General features: G+C 33.0%; 1 protein-coding gene and 1 long non-coding RNA gene across 2 annotated transcripts; one reads left to right on the plus strand and one right to left on the minus strand.

The window, feature by feature from the left end:
• Positions 1-1,431: 1,431 nt before the first annotated feature.
• LOC117128239 lies at positions 1,432-11,358 on the minus strand. Its single transcript, XR_004451490.1, has 2 exons — positions 8,046-11,358; positions 1,432-1,560 (listed from the first exon to the last, which is right to left on the minus strand). It is a non-coding gene; the product is annotated as an uncharacterized LOC117128239 (long non-coding RNA).
• A 28-nt stretch (positions 11,359-11,386) lies between these two features.
• Positions 11,387-13,600, plus strand: LOC103849836 (serpin-Z1). The gene is made up of 2 exons (XM_009126558.3): positions 11,387-12,441; positions 12,542-13,600. The coding sequence occupies exons 1-2, from the start codon at positions 12,016-12,018 to the stop codon at positions 12,776-12,778; spliced, it is 663 nt and encodes a 220-aa protein (XP_009124806.1). The 5' UTR covers positions 11,387-12,015; the 3' UTR covers positions 12,779-13,600.
• Positions 13,601-19,633: the final 6,033 nt, after the last annotated feature.

Genomic DNA, 19,633 nt, shown 5'->3' on the forward strand with positions numbered 1-19,633 from the left:
CGATCGCTCGGTCGCTACGTAGCGACCGAGCTTTGGCCCGAGCTCGGTTGCTACGTAGCGACCGAGCGGGACGATCGTTCGGTTTGAATCCCAAAGAATACTTCTTCGTAGAAATAACCTCGTATAGGTTATTTTTACGAAAATTACATCCCTTCTTTTACTAACTCTTTCGGAAATACGATCTCTGAGGATTTTCGGGTGGTAATTCCGTCGTAACCGTTTTTGACCCCAACATCTTCACGAACATATCCAAGAAAAAAAATGAATACATATCTTGAGCCCGTGAGATTACTTGCTTTGCTTCTCCAAGCACCTAAAACTTCACTACAAAAGCTACCAAGTCGTTAATGACCACGAATCATGAGGTTCAGTGTCTCTATGAACCTTACAAAGCTTGGTATCAAAATCTTAGTTTTTTTTTTTGATGAATTTGAAGAGAGAATGAAAGAGATGTGATTTGTGTGCATAAGCAATGAGATATGAAGAGTAAAAATTGAAACTTTGGTGTATTAAGAACTTCAAATTGATTGTTCATGGTGGTTAGTGTATTGATAGCAATGGCAATATTATAAATACTTGGTGAAAATGAGAATGATAAGGTAAAAGAATCATTTTCAAAAAAAGAAAAAAAAATGCAATGGCATTTTCGTGAATAATTCAAACTTCTAGGGTGAATAGGGAAAAAAAGTTTCAAAAAAGCATGGGTTATTTTTGTGTTTGAATTGAAATTTTAAGTCATATTTAAAAATAAACCTATAAATATTCAGAAGATTAATTAATCTATCAATTTTGTTGTCATTCATTTAGTTGAGAAATTGACACAAGTGACATTAATCCTACTATATAAAAGGTACTATTTTTGGAGTTTCTAAGGGGTGCCACATGGGTAGAAATATTCCCCACCAATCAATATGCCATGTCACTACGGGCTTGGTTTCAAACCAATTTGAAGTTCCGGCCCAACCTTGCTCCATTCCGGCCCAACCTTATACACGTGGAGAATATTTTTAAAAACTAAAATACCAACGGACTGGTCCAACCCTGAACTAAAAAAAAGGTTTCCAATTATCTAAATATCTAGAAAACACTCAGCCTCCCCCTGATCACCAAAATATGTTGCTTATGTCCATTTGAATGAAGACGTCCATTACGCTCCTTCCATACGAAATAGATAATTGCTTGAAAGATGAACTTGTGTAGTGTTTTGGCGGTTAAGAGAAAGTAAAATGAGAAGAAATTATTCAATAGAAATTGCATAGATTTTTTTTGAATAGCTGATAAAATATTATTGAGTATATTATTTTATATCAAGTAAAATATATTGAAACCCTTCCTTTTGTGCTAAACACATCTTAAATGGGATAATATAATTATCAATGAACAAAGAATTTGAAATGCGTTATTTTACATTTTTGGGAACATCATTTTTTCACGTAGACATCCTCTATATATTAAAAGAGAAACATTACAACCTTTGAACCATGACACATGTCATCACGAAAATTAAGCTTAGAAAAATAATTTGGTTCATCTAAACATATATTATACTGTTCATTAACCCTAATCTGTTGTGAACAATAGGGGAATTCGTGTGTCATTAATTAATCAAAGTGTTCCCTTATATAGGGGATTACAAGATATGGATAAAAGGAAATAGTACATATCCTTATCCTAAAGTAAAAAGGAAAACCTCTTATAGATAAACATGAAGAGAAAAGGAAAGTCCTAAATCTAAGGTTTAAGGTCGGTCCAATGCATTGGCCGCCTCTCTCTCTTTCTCTCTTGGACGCGGTCTTGGTCTTGGGCCTGGACGCGGTCCGTTCTTCCTTGGCTTGGTTACCAGATATCCATATTGTTCTTAACACTCCCCCTTGGATGCTGTAACCATATGGGCTCGTACCATGCACGATGTTGCCTCGTTAAAACCTCTCTAGGAAAAACCAAAAACCCAAGGTGGGAAAAATGGAAACCATAGACAGGAAAAAGAGTACAACGCATGATACTCCCCCTGATGAAGGCATCACTGAAGATCCTTCAGCCGGCGCATCCCTATCTGATGAACCAGCTTCCTGTGCGTTGAGGTAGGCAGAGACTTGGTGAAAAGGTCGGCTGAATTGTCGCTTGATCGAACTTGAACTACTTGAACCTCCTTTGTCTTCTGCAAGTCGTGGGTGAAGAAGAACTTGGGCAGGATGTGCTTGGTCCTGTCTCCCTTGATGTATCCTTCCTTGAGCTGAGCAATGCACGCCGCATTGTCTTCGTAGATGATCGTTGGTTCCTCCTTCTCTTGTCCCACGGCCAGACCACTCTCTCTTAAGACATGGCCGGTCATGTTCCTCAACCAGACAAGCTCCCGGCTTGCCTCATACATGGCTATGATCTCGGCATGATTGGATGATGTGGCTACTAAGGACTGCTTGGTAGAACGCCAGCTTATTGCGGCTCCACTATGTGTGAATACATATCCCGTTTGAGATCTAGCCTGGTGTGGGTCAGATAAATACCCAGCATCTGCATATCCAACCAAGCTCTCTCCTGGCCGGTTGGTGTAGAACAAACCGAGATCCTTTGTTCCTTGCAGATATCTGAACAGATGTTTCACTCCGTTCCAGTGCCTTAAGGTTGGACATGAACCAAACCTTGATAGTAAGCTCACGGCAAAGCTTATGTCCGGTCTAGTGTGACTAGCCAAGTACATTAAGGCCCCAATGGCACTTAGGTAAGGCACTTCCGGTCCGAGTGCTTCCTCGTCCGGCTTCTTTGGTCCGAATGGGTCCTTCTCAAGGTCTAAGGCCCTCACGACCATAGGACATGGCAAGGGATGAGCCTTGTCCATATAGAATTGCTTGAGTATCTTTTCTGTATAAGTTTCTTGGTGCACAAGGATGCCATTCTCTTTATACTCAAACTGTAATCCCAAACAAAACTTAGTTTTCCCTAAGTCTTTCATCTCGAATTCTTTCTTTAGACATTCAACTGTTTGGGAAATCTCTCCAGAGGTTCCTATAATATTCAGGTCGTCCACATAGACAGACATGATCACGTAGCCCTTGCTGTCAAACTTCTTTATGAATATACATGGACTCATTGGATCATTCTTATAACCCTCTTTCACTAGGTACTCGGATAATCTATTGTACCACATCCGACCTGATTGCTTTAAACCATATAAGGCTTTGTTCAACTTTATGCAATGTTGTTCTCGAGAACCTTTCTTGTCTTTGAGCTCAATGCCCTCTGGAACTTTCATGTGTATCTCATTATCCAGTGGTCCGTATAGGTATGCAGTTACTACATCCATTAGGCGTAAATCAATGTTTTCTTTCACTGCCAGACTGATTAGATATCTCAGTGTAGTTGCATCCACCACAGGGGAGTAAGTCTCCTCATAGTCTATTCCAGGTCTTTGGGAGAATCCTTGTGCTACAAGCCGTGCTTTGTATCTCACTACTTCTCCTTTCTCGTTTCTCTTCCTTACAAAGACCCATTTGTATCCCACTGGTTTGACATCTCTTGGTGTCAATGTTATAGGGCCAAAAACGCCTCTCTTTCTCAATGATTGTAACTCCACGTTAATAGCTTCTTTCCATTTGATCCAATCTGATCTTAGCATGCATTCTTGTATGGACGTGGGTTCTAGATCCTCATCTTTATCCATGATCTCAAGTGCTACCTTGTATGCAAATAAATCATCAACGTTGATATCTTTTCTGTTCCATTGTTTTCCAGACATTACATGGTCTATAGAGATCTCTTGGTTGTCCGGCTCTTCTGTCCCGTGAAGCCCAGCGTCCCGGACCTCACTTTGAGGAACGGCCGGATCATCGGGTGTGGCCGGTACGCATGGCTCGACCATGCTGGTCGGCTCGACCGGTCCATCAATGTCCTGGACGGTTTCTTTGATGCTCTCGGATCCAGCACCTCTCTTGGACTTCCGAGGCTGTTTGTCTTTGGAACCAATCGGTCTACCACGTTTTAAACGTTGCTTAGACTCTGTAGCCACTTGACATTGTCCATCTTGGACGTTCAATCTTATGGGTGCATTACAAGCCGGGTTGTGTGACATTGTTACTCTATTTGGGTCAGCAAATGTATCTGGCAACTTGTTAGCTAGCTCTTGTAGATGTATAATCTTTTGGACTTCTAGATCACACTCTCTAGTCCGAGGATCTTGCCAAGATATTGATGGTCTAAACCATTCTAAATCTTTTGAAATCAACCGGCTGTTATCTCCCCCTAAGGACGGATATTTGGACTCATCAAACTGTGAGTCTTCGTATCTGGCCTTAAACAAATCACCGGTTGTTGGCTCAAGATACTTTATGATACTTGGGGAGTCATATCCTACGTATATTCCCATCCTCCTTTGTGGTCCCATCTTAGTTCTCTGTGGTGGAGCAATTGGAACGTAGACGGCACATCCGAATGTCTTGATGTGGGACACGTCTGGCTCTTGACCCGTGAGTAATTGGGATGGGGAATATATATGTTCACTAGATGGCCTGATGCGAATCAGTTCCGTTGCATGTAAAACCGCATGTCCCCATGCTGATACCGGAAGTTGAGACTTCATAAGCAGTGGCCGGGCTATCAGCTGGATCCGTTTAATGAATGATTCGGCCAAGCCGTTCTGTGTATGGACATGTGCCAGGGAGTGCTCTACTCTTACCCCCATGGACATACAGTATTCATTAAACGCTTGGGACGTGAATTCACCAGCATTGTCTAGACGTATAGTCTTAAGAGGGAAATCTGGAAAGTGTGCTCTTAGCCTTATCATTTGGGCAAGCAGCCGTGCAAAGGCTAGGTTCCTAGTGGATAGTAGGCAGACATGTGACCATCTGGTCGATGCATCAATGAGGACCATGAAGTATCTAAACGTCCCACAAGGTGGGTGTATTGGTCCACATATGTCTCCTTGAATCCTTTCCAGAAAGTTTAAGGTTTCTTTGTGAACCTTAGCTGGTGATGGCCTGATTATGAGTTTCCCTTGTGCACATGCTGCACATGTGAGATTTCGTGGGATAACTCCTTTGAACGTGTGCCCTTGTGAATTTATCATCAGTTTTCGCATCATTCCTGTTCCGGGATGGCCAAGCCGGTTATGCCATAAAGTGAATAACTCGGAGGCATTGGCCTCGATCATACTGATCCTTGCATAGTACAGACCAGTGGTCATTGCGGGCATTGTCTCTAGGATCTTTTTATTGCCTTTGGTGATCAAGGTTATGTTAAGGAATTCTTTGTTTCCTTCTTCCCATGTTTCAAGGTGAAAACCGTTTAATCTTATATCCTTGAAACTCAATAGGCTCCTTCTAGAGCTTGGGGAATACAAGGCGGTTTTGATCTCTAGGTGAGTGCCCTTAGGCATCATCACATAGGCTTGGCCGTGACCTTCAATCAGGCTAGCCTCACCCGCAATGGTGTGTACCTTTGCACTTTGCATTATGAGATTTATAAAGTACCTTTTGTCTCTAAGTATTGTGTGACTTGTGCCACTATCCACCACAAGTACACTCATCTCATCATTCATTCTATAAATAAAATAAACTTTAGAGACTTCATAAGATGTTTAAAACTCTTCTTATTAAAAATTCCATTACATAAAATAAAAACACCAAATCAAAACATAAAGCAATAAGACAATGTGATTCGAAAACTAGTCCTTGAGACAATCGGATGTCTCAAAATCCATTGGGTCTTCTTGGTTATCCTTGTCGGATTCATTGTCAGCATCATACCCATATCCCTTGTCCTCATGGACGTTTTCTTGGATCATGTTTGCCTCCGGGTTCTTGTTCTTGATGCTCTCTTGGTAGAGGTCGCACAAGTGTTTCGGAGTTCTACAATTCTTTGCCCAATGATTGTCACTGCCGCATCTATGGCATAGAGACTTGTTGGACGTGTAAGATGGTTTGGATATGCCACCTCGTCCGCGGCCGTAGCTGCCTCGACCCCGGCCGTAATTGGAACCACGACCACGGTTATTGTGGCTTCCTTTTCGGCCGGTTGAGTAACCGTCTCGACCGTTTGAGTTGTCACGTCCACGCCTCTTGAACCCACCACGGCTATTGCCGTATGGTTTCTTGTTGTCTTGGACGTAATAGGTTTCATTGGGAGGATCTTTCTTCTCGACCTCATGGGCTTCGGGTAGTGGTGCTGTCCCGGCCGGTCTAACTCCGTTACTCTTTAGTAGGAGTTCATTTTTTGCCTCGGCCAGGAGTAGACATGAGATCAGATCAGTATATGTGGCAAAGCCCTTTGTCCTGTATTGCTCTTGCAACACAGAATTCGAGTGGTTGAAAGTTGTATAGGTCTTCTCAAGCATCATGCTATCGGTTACCTCTTCACCACACAGCTTTAGTATTGAGACAATCTTGAATAGAGCTGAATTGTAATCATCCACCGACTTATAGTCTAAGAATCTTAGATGCATCCAATCATGCCTTGCTTTAGGAAGCAACACCATCCTGTGGTGATCATATCTATTCTTTAAAGCCATCCAAAGATCTAGTGGATTCTCGATTGTCATGTACTGATCTTTAAGACCATCAATGAGATGATGCCGCATAAGGCCTAAGGCTCTGTATCGGTTCTTCTCATTCTCATTGTTGTCTTCGATGATAGTATCACCGAGTCCCTTGGACTTTAGACTAATCCTTGTGTCTAGTGCCCACTGTAAGTAGTTGTCTCCGGAGAGATTGAGGGGTGCATAGTCTCTGTTTGCTATTTTCGACATCTGAATCACATCATCATGTAAGGTATTAGGTTCACAATGTGATTCACGTGGCCGCAGGATATAAGCAAGCTCGGCCACAACACGTCTTATGCATTTATGGTATTCAAACAATTCTAATCGACCATTGTGCTATCAATCATGAACCGCACGGTTCTATAGGTTTTCTAACAACCTAAACTCGTATGATCTATATGCTGGTCGATCTTGTTTCAATCAAGTATGAATGCATTACCATGTTCGGATTCATGTAAGCAATCTACCTTATTTTACTTCTCATAACACCTAGGGTTTCCAATCTATGAATTCTTATCAACCTTATGTTAAGGTTTCAAGGCCTTAAGTATTTTGTGTTCTTAGTTAGATTATTTCAAGAAGAACAATCTAACTTTCCTAAACTTCAAAGTAAGCAAGAAATCAAACAAGCAATATCAATCATACAATCGATTTCTATCTTTTAGGGTTTAGGGTTTCGATTCCTTCATTAGGGTTTATCAGGTTTCAGATTAAATTAATCATCATACAATCAAGTTCTAGTTTGGAATCGATTTTAACTTTCTAGTTCTAAGACTTTGTCGATTTTGATCTTGTACTTTTCCTTTAAGGTTTCAACAAGAATAAGATTTCCATAATGATGGATTAGGGTTTCGATCTTATTCTATGTTCTCAGATTGTGTTCATACCTTAGTTTTGTAGAGGTAAAGAACCGGATCACCTGAGAATGGATGAAACTTCAAGCTGATGAGAAAGAACGCTTGCTGCCTCCTATCGGGTCGCTGATGTAGTCTGATGCGAGCTGGGAACGGACGCGAGCTGCGAGCTAGTTGCTGGACGGATGCGTTCTTCTTATGTGCGAGCTGAGGGCACGATCAGGAAGCTGAGGACGTTCGGTCTTGAGAATGCCAAGCTTTTGGAACAATGGAGAACGTCTAGGGTTTAGCTTAGAGTCGCCGGTAATAGGCTTTTAGGTATTGATTTTGGTTTCAGTTGATTAGAGGCTATCGTGCTGATAACGTGTTGTGAACAATAGGGGAATTCGTGTGTCATTAATTAATCAAAGTGTTCCCTTATATAGGGGATTACAAGATATGGATAAAAGGAAATAGTACATATCCTTATCCTAAAGTAAAAAGGAAAACCTATAGATAAACATGAAGAGAAAAGGAAAGTCCTAAATCTAAGGTTTAAGGTCGGTCCAATGCATTGGCCGCCTCTCTCTCTTTCTCTCTTGGACGCGGTCTTGGTCTTGGGCCTGGACGCGGTCCGTTCTTCCTTGGCTTGGTTACCAGCTATCCATATTGTTCTTAACATAATCATATAATTAATTATTAATATAAAAATAGTCTTCATTGTTTTCTTAAATAGAACATACGGAATTATAATATATATGATAATTAATGATTTTAAATAATAAAGATTTGATAATATTTTGTCTTATGTGGCACCCATAGAATTACTTCATTTCTAGGAAGGTTGACAAGACCTTTTATTTGCAACACTCTGAATGTGGTAAATATATGAGATATACTTTAAAAAATATGCAAAAAAAAAAATCTAATGTTTCAGTTGTTAACTTCTCAAATAAATAAAGTTAATATCTATAATTCTCTTATATTTGTATCTATAATCTGTTTATATAACTATTTATGTATTTCTAAATTGTATTGTTTTCCATCAAATTATAATAGTTTTTAAATAGGCAAATAAGAATAACACACAGAATATCAAATTACCTTTTAATTTAATAAAGTGAAACAATTCATTTTAGAATTTTTTTGTATCTTAAAAGAAAATTCATATGTTCTAAATTTATATTATATGTCAATTTTAAAGTAAAAGGGTAATTTTAAAACTACAATTTAAAATGTACATTGTAAATGACTCGAGTAATCATTATATTAAGCATACTCATTTTTATTTATAAAATCTTACGCTTCTAATACACCGAATAAGAAAATATAGCTACATATTTTAGTTCAAAATAAGCTTTGTTAAAATTAAATCGATATCAAATAGTAACTCATTAGAAAGTTAACATCAACCAAGTAAAAACAACTATTATAGAAACAAATCAGAATCACATATATCCATTACCTTCATAAAGCAATGTCAAGTTTTTAAATTTTAATCATTCTTTTGAATATGTGATTAGCTGATATAACTTTTTAATCGTTATGTATCCTCATTATTTTAAAAATAGTTACTACATATAAAAATATACCATAGTATACAGCTAAAAACTATTAAACGAAAAAAACAGTAAGATAACTGATTAGTTTCATAAAAATCTTCAAATACCAACCAAAAAACTAAGTTCTACTAACTCAATGAATTCTACCAAAGATTACATGTTATGGAAACCAATTTAAAAAAATCACTAATAGAAATACAAATATGCTACCAAAAGAAATATAATAGTTAAGAATACTAATCATTCTGTTCAAAAAAATTAAGTTAGTTAAAATTCATATGATAACTTCTTTTATCTACACATTACTAAAATATTAAACATTATATATATAATCAGTATTTATAGAAATATTTCAAATCAATATGGTCTATCATTAACAACTCTCAATTAGAAAATATTAATATTTTAAAAAAAGTTAAAGCGCATAATAAAAATAAACCAAAACAATAAAACGATAAAAATCACTATGGCTACACTAAATGGCAAATATGACATACAAATATACACTTAAACTTTATATTATTTCAATATATATAAATGAACAACTTTGAATCAAATAATGGAACAGTACATCTGTTATACTTTTAAAATATACTATTACTAATATGATGTTTTTAGAAAACATAATATATGAAAACAACGTAACAATTTTTAAAGATTGTTGTAAATAGAAACTAATAACAAAGAAAAGTAGAAAACTAAAAAAATTCTTAATTAAAACATCACTCTTTCGTAACTTTTTCTTTTCATTTATCAACTTAAAAATAATTTTAATATTAAATTATAATAGTTTCGACCTCTAATCAATTGAAACACCAAAATTTTAAAATATAATCTATATTTCCAAAACAAATATTGAAACATTATCCGCGCTATATTTCCAAAACAAATATTGAAACATTATCCGCGCATAGCGCGGACCAGAACCTAGTGGCTCTTAAGTTTTACTAATTTAAATACAGTACCCTGATTTCAAATGGGGTTAATTTGTAAGTCTTTTATATAATTTCCATAGTGTTTTAGGTGTTTCCAAAGATTTATTGTGTTAAAAAAATATTTTCAGGTATTTTGATCGAAAAGCAGATCAAGAACTTTCCACCATTAAGGGTATGACTGTATATACATGTTAGAGTAAATGTTTTGGAGTAAGAGTATTTTACCTAAATTCAGCTAAAAGTTTACCAATCAGACAAAAAATCATTTTTTTTTTACTTTTACCCTAAGCACTGTTGATAAAGTGGAAAAAGTACTCTAAACTTTACTCTTAAGTTGGCAAGTAGAATATATTAACACTGACCACTGTTGCTTTTATCCTTTCAAATAAGTTCAACAGAATAAAAATAAATAATATTTCAATAAATTTATATTTATATACATAATTTTAGTTAAATTAATGTGAAGTTTAATCACATGGTGGTTTTCAAGTGGTAGACAAACTTTGGATTGTTAACAAATTCGGGGTCGAAGGCATCTCATTATATTTTACTCTTGTGGCGCGTGGAAATGAATCTACAATACGGTCCATTTAAACATTCGGAGTGAGTCTATCCGTCGGCCGCAACCCTTTTAAAGATTTAGTCTGAAGCTCTTTATAGATTTGGGATACTTTCAAAGATTAAAAAACGTATAAATATGGGGTGTATTAAATGTATTGAATATATAAATGTGAAATTTACAAATTTAGAGTTATAGAGTATATGAAATATATAATGTAGATTAATTAAGATAAAATATTATTTATTAAAGTTTGATACATATAAAAAGGGAAAATCTCCTAAATAATATTAATTTTTTTTTGTCTCCTAAATAGCTTTCAAAAGTGAAAGTGACCAAAATAGGTTTATTAAAGGTTAAAAAAGTTTTAAAAGAAATTTCAAAAAGTTTTTGTACATTTTAGAAAAAGAAATATATATATATATGTAGAGAATGGGGATAATTTTACTATAGTCTTTGTCATTTGACCTATAAATGCTAATTTAAGAACAAAAACTTGTTTTATGCTTATTTAAGGCTATTTCTCTATAAAATGTATTTTATTTATATTTTAAAAAATTTATTACACAATTATTTTATAACATATCAAAATAACTGAAAAGAACAAAACTATAACAACTTAAACACACACAAAAATCGAAGATAGCGTAAAAAGATAATTGTATTAAAAGATGGAAAGTTTGTGTAAAGGTAAAAAGACAAAAAAAATTAGAAAAGGATGTCATATAACAAGTCTATGAAAAAGTAAATTAAACTCTCAAAGTCAAAGAACAAAAAAAAAGGATAATACAAATAGAAGAAAGGAAATAAAATGTAAAAAGGAAACATTATACAACCGACTTCAACTAATCCAATCCAGTGTTTTTAAAACCGGACCGGCTAGCAAACCAAAATTTTTTTTGGTCATGAGTCTTTGTGGTTCGACCGGGTCTGAACCGGGTTCGATCGGGTCTGAACCAGGTTCGATCGAGTTTACTTAGATTAAACTAAATTTAATTATATTTTATAAATAATATGCATATTCTTAAAAAAAAAAGGTCATATCAAATAAAATGTTTAAATAGCCATAATGTGTAGAAAACTTAAAAATAGCAACTAAATTCTAAAATCAATATGAAAAGCGTATTTGAACTTTATTCGCAGATCTTATCACTCTAAATCTTCATTACCTTTAAAAAAAATTATATACACATTTGGTAAAAGTTAGATTTTGAAATACAAATTTCACAAACGTAAATGTTTCAATTATTTAAATTCTTCAAAACAAGTGATCATGAAATAAAATTTAAACAAAGTGAAAAGTAAACAAAAACAATATTTTGATGTGAATATTAAACTTTTTGAATCTTGTAATTTATGAATTGTAAAGACAGACAAAAAAAAGACGAGAGAAAATACTTTATTAATCTTTAATAAATCTTATTTTTATTTAAAAAGAAGAAAAAATAATTATTTCATTAACAAAATTTTGGCTTATATATGAACCGGGGTTTGTCCGGTTCATTGGGTCAGCCGGTTCCCGGGTTTTTTAACCTATAAATATTGTTTAACCCCACGAAGTTTTCTTAATCATAGAATTGTAGCTAAGATCACAATGAATCCTTCTAGCTTACCGTCCAAGTCAACCATTGGTGTAGAAAAAGCCATTAAGAACCAAAAGGACATAGCGCTGATCGTTTCGAAGCATCTCTTCTCTACCAAAGCCAAACACTCTAACTCCGTTTTCTCACCAGCGTTGATAAACTCCGCGCTCACTTTGGCGGCTTCTGGCCCCGACGGTTCTTCAGTCTCCAACGAGATCTTCTCCTTCCTGAGGTCTTCTTCAACCGACGAACTCAACGCCGTCTTCAGCAAGCTCGTTTCCGTTGTCTTCGCTGACCATAGCGCCCACGGTGGACCAAAGATCACGTCCGTCAACGGTGTCTGGATCGAGCAAACGCTGCCCATTGATTCATCGTTCAAGGATCTCTTTGAGAATGTCTTCAAAGCTGCTTTCGATCGCGTAGACTTCCTAACAAACGTAAGCTTTTTAATCCTAAGTTCTCTTTCTTGATTTAACTCTGTTTCTTGATTTAACTCTGTTTCTATGTTCTGTCTGACATAAAAATTTGATACAACAGGCCGAACAAGTTCGTATAGAGCTGATTAAATGGGCTGAAGATCATACCAATGGTCTCATCAAAGATCTTCTTCCTCCTGGATCCGTCTCGCGTCAAACCGGCTGCGTTTTTGGAAACGCACTGTTCTTCAAAGGAGCATGGGAAGTTCCATTCGACAAGTCTTACACAAAAGACACAGAGTTCCAACTTCTCAGTGGAACCTCAGTGTCCATGCCATTCAATGGCGTTGTATCATAAAGCATGTGTGGAGATTGATGAAGAAGGCGCCGAAGCTGCTGCTGCCACTTTTGTAGCCAGTTGTGGATGTGCGAGATATATGGAGCCTCCTAAGAGGATATATTTTGTGGCAGATCATCCATTTTTGTTCTTAATTAGGGAAGACAAAACTGGAACTGTTTTGTTTGTTGGTCAGATCTTTGATCCTTCCAAGAAATCTGCTTAGGCTTTCGCTTTAGTCAAGTTATGACCGGATAAGTTGAATTAGGTTTGAGCTTTATATTCAATCTTGATTTTATGAATCAATTGATTCATATTTATGTATTTGGTTATTCATAAAATTTTCATTAATCGCATGGTTTTATTTGGTTTTTATAAATTTTCATTTCTTTTGCTTTTTCTAAATTTTGATTAATCAATTGATTCATATTTATATATTTACTAGATGGCCGGCCCGCACCCTGTACGGGCATAAGAAAATTTAAAATATGGAATAAATATTATATAGTTTTTAAAAGTAACAGATTTTACAACATAGTACCACCGTCTTTGGGAGAATTCATCAGTCATGGAAAAAAGCTGGTAGTCAATATTTGAGATGGACGAGAGAGAACACAATAACGTCAGTATGAAGAGGCAGATATTGTGTGTATATATAATTGCAACGTCACAAAATATTTTGTGTGTTTAAGAAGATACTTTCATTAAAAAAAATGGAATAAATAGTGTATAGTTTTAGAAGTAACAGATTTTATATTATCATTAATTAGAATTGTATTGTATATGTGTCGTAATTCTGTATTTAGGTGAATAATATTATTTTTCCATAAATAATAAACAAACATTTATGTAGACATATTAAAAGAAAATATAAAAAAATCAAAATATTATCCATAAATAATATAAATTATGAAGTACATTTCTCGATAAAGAAAGCAAATTCAATTAGAAACGTGCAAAAAATTAAATAATTTTTGTAAGCAATTTGACGGGTTAACATTATTTGATAGATTTATAAATTTCTAAATTTTATTGAACATGAAATAATATTAAATTGACATACCGTCATCGGTCTCCTAACTCATCACAACCCATCTGGCAAATACAAAAAAATAAATAATTGTAACAGTTTATATATTTTAAAATTTGTATTTGAAAAAAAGTAGATTAAAATTACGTACCGTGACTACGGAATATTCTGAAAAATTTGTTTGTAGACAACATTCAATATTTTTGTCTTCGGCTTCCCTTCTTTACCAGTTATTAGGATTTTTAATCCAGATCTCAACTTAACTCTTGAAAGTGCAACTTTGTCTTGCATTTTGTAAGTATTTTATAAATTATTTTAAAATTATGATAAATTTATTCTTTAAACAACGATAAATAATTTAAAAATAATATTAAAACTTTTTTTTGGATTTTGTAATATTTAAAATAGTTATTATATAATTATATTCGAACACAATTCATCAAGTAGAGGATAAAACTATTATAATTATCTTATATAAAATTCCGTTCATTTTATTTTATAGGTTATAAATATTAAAAGTAATAAATAAAACATTATTAGTCTTTCAATAATTTCGAGAATAGTTTCCATAAATTGTTATTTGTAATATTCGTTAGATTATATGGCAAGTGATGTCAAACGTCAATAAGTTAAACAATTCTTCCATATTTGGAAAACATATATATATATATATATATATATATATAGATATAGATATATATCTACTAATAATAACAATCACAATTAATTCCAAAGGTTGTGAATTGATAGGTTGTGTTTTAAAACATGTGACTCTAAAAAATATTAGATTTAAGGGTTGTGTCTTTTCATCATAAATTTATAAGTTATGTTTGTTCATTAAGATGTCTTTTGGTTAAAGGTTATGTTTGTTCATCAAGGTGTCTCTTTGTTAAAGGTTGTATCTTTTCATCATAAAAATGTATATTAATTGATTTTTTGTTAAAAAAATTATTTATTATCATTATAAAGGTGTTATTTTAAATAACTAATTAAAATATGAAAGTTATGATTATTCATATGAATTTTTATAAAAAGACATATTGTTATGAAAAGACATATTTTTTATATTATTTCCACAATCTATAAGAACTAATGCAATGTTTAAGATGAAAAGTTATATCCTTTCATATTTATTGGAATGTTTTCATTCTTTTTATTTAAATGTATTAGTTTTGAAAGTTGTATCTTTTCATAAGCGATAGATACAACTTATCATATTAAAAACTAAGAAACACAACTTTTCATATAAATTTTTAAGAGATTCTATTTTTATATAAATATTGTCACTATTTATATATATTTAAACGTTACAATCAGACGGTCATCATTGTCTGTTTTATAATCTAATGGCCCTAATTTTTTGCTTTAAATAACTTATTTCTTGTCGCAACTCTTCTATGTGAAGAGTTACCTTTTTAAAAACACATATCTTCTAACGTACCTTTTCACTATCTATATATTGAATTTTTTGCGCGCGGAATGTTTTTACAAAATCGTTTCATAAATTGAATAAAAAACAATTGATAAGATAAAACCCTAAACACACGAGAAATAAAAAGGGAGAATATTATACATGTTTTAATCTCTCCCTACCTCTATCTATTGTTTTTGCACTTTCTCTCTCTATGGCTTCTTTGTTCTATCACGTTTGCTCTTAAAGCGCCCATCTCTGTCCTACACAAACGCAAGTCAACCTCAAGGTTCGTAAATGTCTGTTTTTCTCATTCTACTTTCTCTGTCTTTGGTTTGGATCTTATTTGATTTAATGTCTTTGAAATTGATTGGGGACGAACTCTTTCTGTATCGAATTAGAACTTTTTCAATTTGATCTGTAAAACTCTGTGATTATGAGAACGAGCACGTCAATTAGAACTTTTTCAATTTGTCTGTAAAACATCAATAGTTTTTACTTTTCTTCCATCGAAGTCACATGTTTTAGAAGTTTATTTTGCTATAGAAGTTTTATATGTTTAGCTGTAAGTTTTTCCAACCATCGTTAACGTTTCATAATTTTTATACATGTCGAAGTTTGTATATATTAGCATTAAACTATCCGAACATTTTTAGGTTTACATGAAAGCGTTCAAAATAGGATAATAACTATAGCTATTGATGCCGCTAGAACATAAGAACAAATAAAATAAGATTGCAAGTCTCATTTAAAGTAGTAGAGTAACGCCAATCTGAGATTTGTCTCTTTTAATATGCAAGTCTCATTGTAAAAGAATTTGATCTTTGTCTTCTCTCATCCACGTCTCCATCGGATCCATTACGATTACGATGGTTTTTGATGGCACGGCTGTTTTCTCCTGTAGTGGTGTTTGGTGACGACAATGGTGGCTCCTCCTTAAATCGCATCCAAGCCGAGAGGCGATTAGAGGGAAGGAGAGAATGATGATGACAAGAGGATAACAATGGCAACTTGCGATCGATCATCATCGCAAAATATAAAAAAGACTTTGGAAGATAAGAGATTTCACAAATGAAAGGATTCATAAAACTTCCATAAAGTGAGATATATGAGATCTTTTACAAATGGAAAAACAAGAAAATACTTTAGAAGTAACGGATATATGAGATCTCTTACAAATGAAAATACAAAGAAAAACTTTAGAAGTAAAGAATTATTATTATAGACACGACTGGTTTCAAAGAAGTTCGTGGATTTGTTCTTGTTATAGGATCTCAAGTGTGAGATACAATATTAATCTATTGGTTCAGAGATCTACAATCGTTAATTTGAAATCTTTTGACTCTCAAATTACCTCGGGCCATGGGGTAACTCTGTGTTTGTGCCAATACATTATTTCATAGTGATTGCAGTGATGCATCAATCACTCTTATGATTCGGTCATTTTGTTAAGAATATATTAAAATATATCCAAAAATATATAATTAACATATCTTAAATTTGATGTATAATATAAAGATAAAGGTCACACGTTTGGTTAGGGGAAATAGGTGTTTCTAGATCGATAGAAAAAAAATTAATTGAAGCGATCACGTGGGACAATGAGTTTTTGTTTGACGGGAGGATAAGAGAAAGTAAGAAAGAAGACAACTTTATATTCGTATAAAACTATATGTTTTCAATAATATATCAAAATAACAACAAACAAAAAGAGTTTGAAAGTTTTACTCTGAAGAGAGATTTGATTGAAGTTTGAAGTATAATGAGTTTTTGTTTAATATACTAATTATTAAATATAAAACAATTGTAAATATTTATGTAAAAAAATAATAAGTAGACATGAGAAAAAAAAATGAAAAACACAATTTTTCATCTCAAAAACTTGGCAACCTAATTAATATTAAAAGTTGTGCCTTTTCATACAAAAAAAAAAACTGAAATAGTTTTTGTAAAGTTGTCAAATTATAAATTGATGTATTCATCTATAATTTATGTCTTTTCATTATAATGTAAAAAGTTACATGTTTTTATTCTTTTTATTTTTTAAAATGTATTATTTTTAAATGTTCTGTCTTTTCATAAAGCAATACATGCAATCTTTCATCTTAAAAATTAACAAATTCAACTTTTCATATAAAAAACTTAAGAGATTCAATTTTTATATTAATACACTCTTTTTAGATATAAAATAATTGTAAATATTTATGTAAATTAATAATAAATAGATATGAGAAAATAAAGGGGAAAATACAACTTTTAATATGAAAACTAATAAAGAAAATTTTCATGGACTTTTTTTAAAAGATTCTACTTTCATATATAAATTAAAAGATTCAAATTTTCATATTAATACACTGATTTTTAAATATAAAAATTGCAAATATTTATGACATAATAATGAACATATATGAGCAAAGTAAAAACAAAAAGACAGAAGTTTTCATCTCAATGCTAATAAATATAACTTTTCATATTAAAAACTTAAGAGATGAAAAATTTTCATATTAACACTGTTTACACAATTATAAATATTAATATGGTGTCATCAACAAAGATATATAAATTTGTTTTGATCTAAGAGGTATGAATGTGTAATAATCTAAAAGGTATAAACATGATGTGTTCTAAGAGGTAAGAGCATGTTATGATCGAAAGGGCGAATGTGTCATGACCGAAAATGTGCAATGGGTCCTGACCGAAAGGTTACGAACGGGTTGTGACCAAAAAGATACGAATGGATCATGACTAAAAAAGTATGAAAGTGTCATGAACGTAACCAAAATGGTGCAATAGGTTTGACCAAAAAGATGTAAATGGTCATAATGAATAGATATGAACAAAGTAAAAATGAATAATGGTACCATAAAAGTGGTAAACAAAAAATTCACCCAAGAAAAATGTGTGATTTACCAATAAAAATATGTAATATACAAGATCTGTTAAAGTTGTCATATAATCAATCATGTTTTGACTATTACATATTTTTACAAAGCTTCAAAAATCATGAATATAATATTTGTCACTATAAATTACCTTACTAAATTATTAAATGATTAAATTTAAATGTATTTCTTATTTTAATTAATTCAAAAATGTTAAATATCATTTAAATTTTCATAAAACTTACCTAAATTAATAGAAGATTTATATTTTTGGTATTGACATATTTGTATTTTAGTTGTAATCTAAAACTATAAAATATAAGTTTTTTATATTATCTATAAATGAATATAAATACATATATTCTAAGCTTTGACATGATAAAAATAAAATCTTTGTATATAAAAATTAAAATTATAAAGTGATATGTATTCTTTTTTTAAATGAGCTCCCACGCGATATCGCGTGGGTTTCGTACCTAGTATATATATAACAATGACAAATTAAATAGTAGAGTATGTAAACACCTGTTTTCTACCAGCGTGAGTTAGAATACCGCCGTATTTAAGAATCATAAGGGCCTCTACAGGTCTTTATTCTTCGCCTTCACCATCCCACTTCAGCGGCTTCAGTTGAACCTTCATGTATATCCCTGAGAAATTTCCTCTATGTGTCATTCCAAAAGGTTCTCTGCTGTGAGAAAATGACCTCATGAATTAATAAAAAATGCATAACGGTAGCTTACTTATAAGATAGTATATTCAACAAAAAAAATGATATAAGATAGTATTACTAAATGATACTATGTAATACTTTCCCGGACAATATTCAACAAAGAGAGAGAAAGTACTAAAGAACCTCTTCAAGAACTGCTTTAACTTGGCGAAGCTTCTCAGCATGTTCAATCAATGTTTTCTGGATCACTATCACTCTCACGACCTGGTCTACATATAAAAAAAGGAAGACCATATTGTCGTTACCAGTATTCAACACATGGAAAAGATAGACCAGACATGCTTTTTGGAGACAAGACACAAAGAGTTGAGTTCAGGGTTCTAAAGATGAGGAGCTTTTGCCTCTAAACACATTTTTCTTAGAACACAAGCAGCATTGTCGTAGTACCTTAATAGTATGAGAGGAGAGATTTGTGAATAATACTTTAAAGAATAAAAAGAGAATGTTTGTATTTTAAGACCTTGGGTGTCTCCTATATATATACAGTCGATTTATTCTCATATTAATGATTTTAATATTTTGCACAATAAATAAAAAAATCGTTTAAAAAAAGATATTAAATGTGTATTGTCAAAAAATGATTTGCATATGATATGATTTTAACTTGCGCAAGTAATCCATATTAGAAAGGTAAGTTATTAAAAACAAACAACCTAATTAGAAACATTAAAATATTTTGTAAGGAATATAATAAATATGATATCAACATGCGCAAGTTTACCGTTTGAATAATAAGGAAAGTTTTTAATATTTGTCTTAATTCTAAATCATGCCCAAGGGTAAACTAAATCGATAAAATTTAATGATTTCAACTTGCGCA

The sequence above is a fragment of the Brassica rapa genome, chromosome A09, assembly GCF_000309985.2.
Source record: "Brassica rapa cultivar Chiifu-401-42 chromosome A09, CAAS_Brap_v3.01, whole genome shotgun sequence".
Lineage (NCBI taxonomy): Eukaryota > Viridiplantae > Streptophyta > Magnoliopsida > Brassicales > Brassicaceae > Brassica > Brassica rapa.

Coding starts and splice junctions, on each gene's coding strand:
- LOC103849836 (XM_009126558.3), top strand. CDS start 12,016: ATGAATCCTTCTAGCTTACCGTCCAAGTCAACCATTGGTGTAGAAAAA. Junction 12,442..12,541: donor GCGTAGACTTCCTAACAAAC/GTAAGCTTTTTA, acceptor TTGATACAACAG/GCCGAACAAGTTCGTATAGA.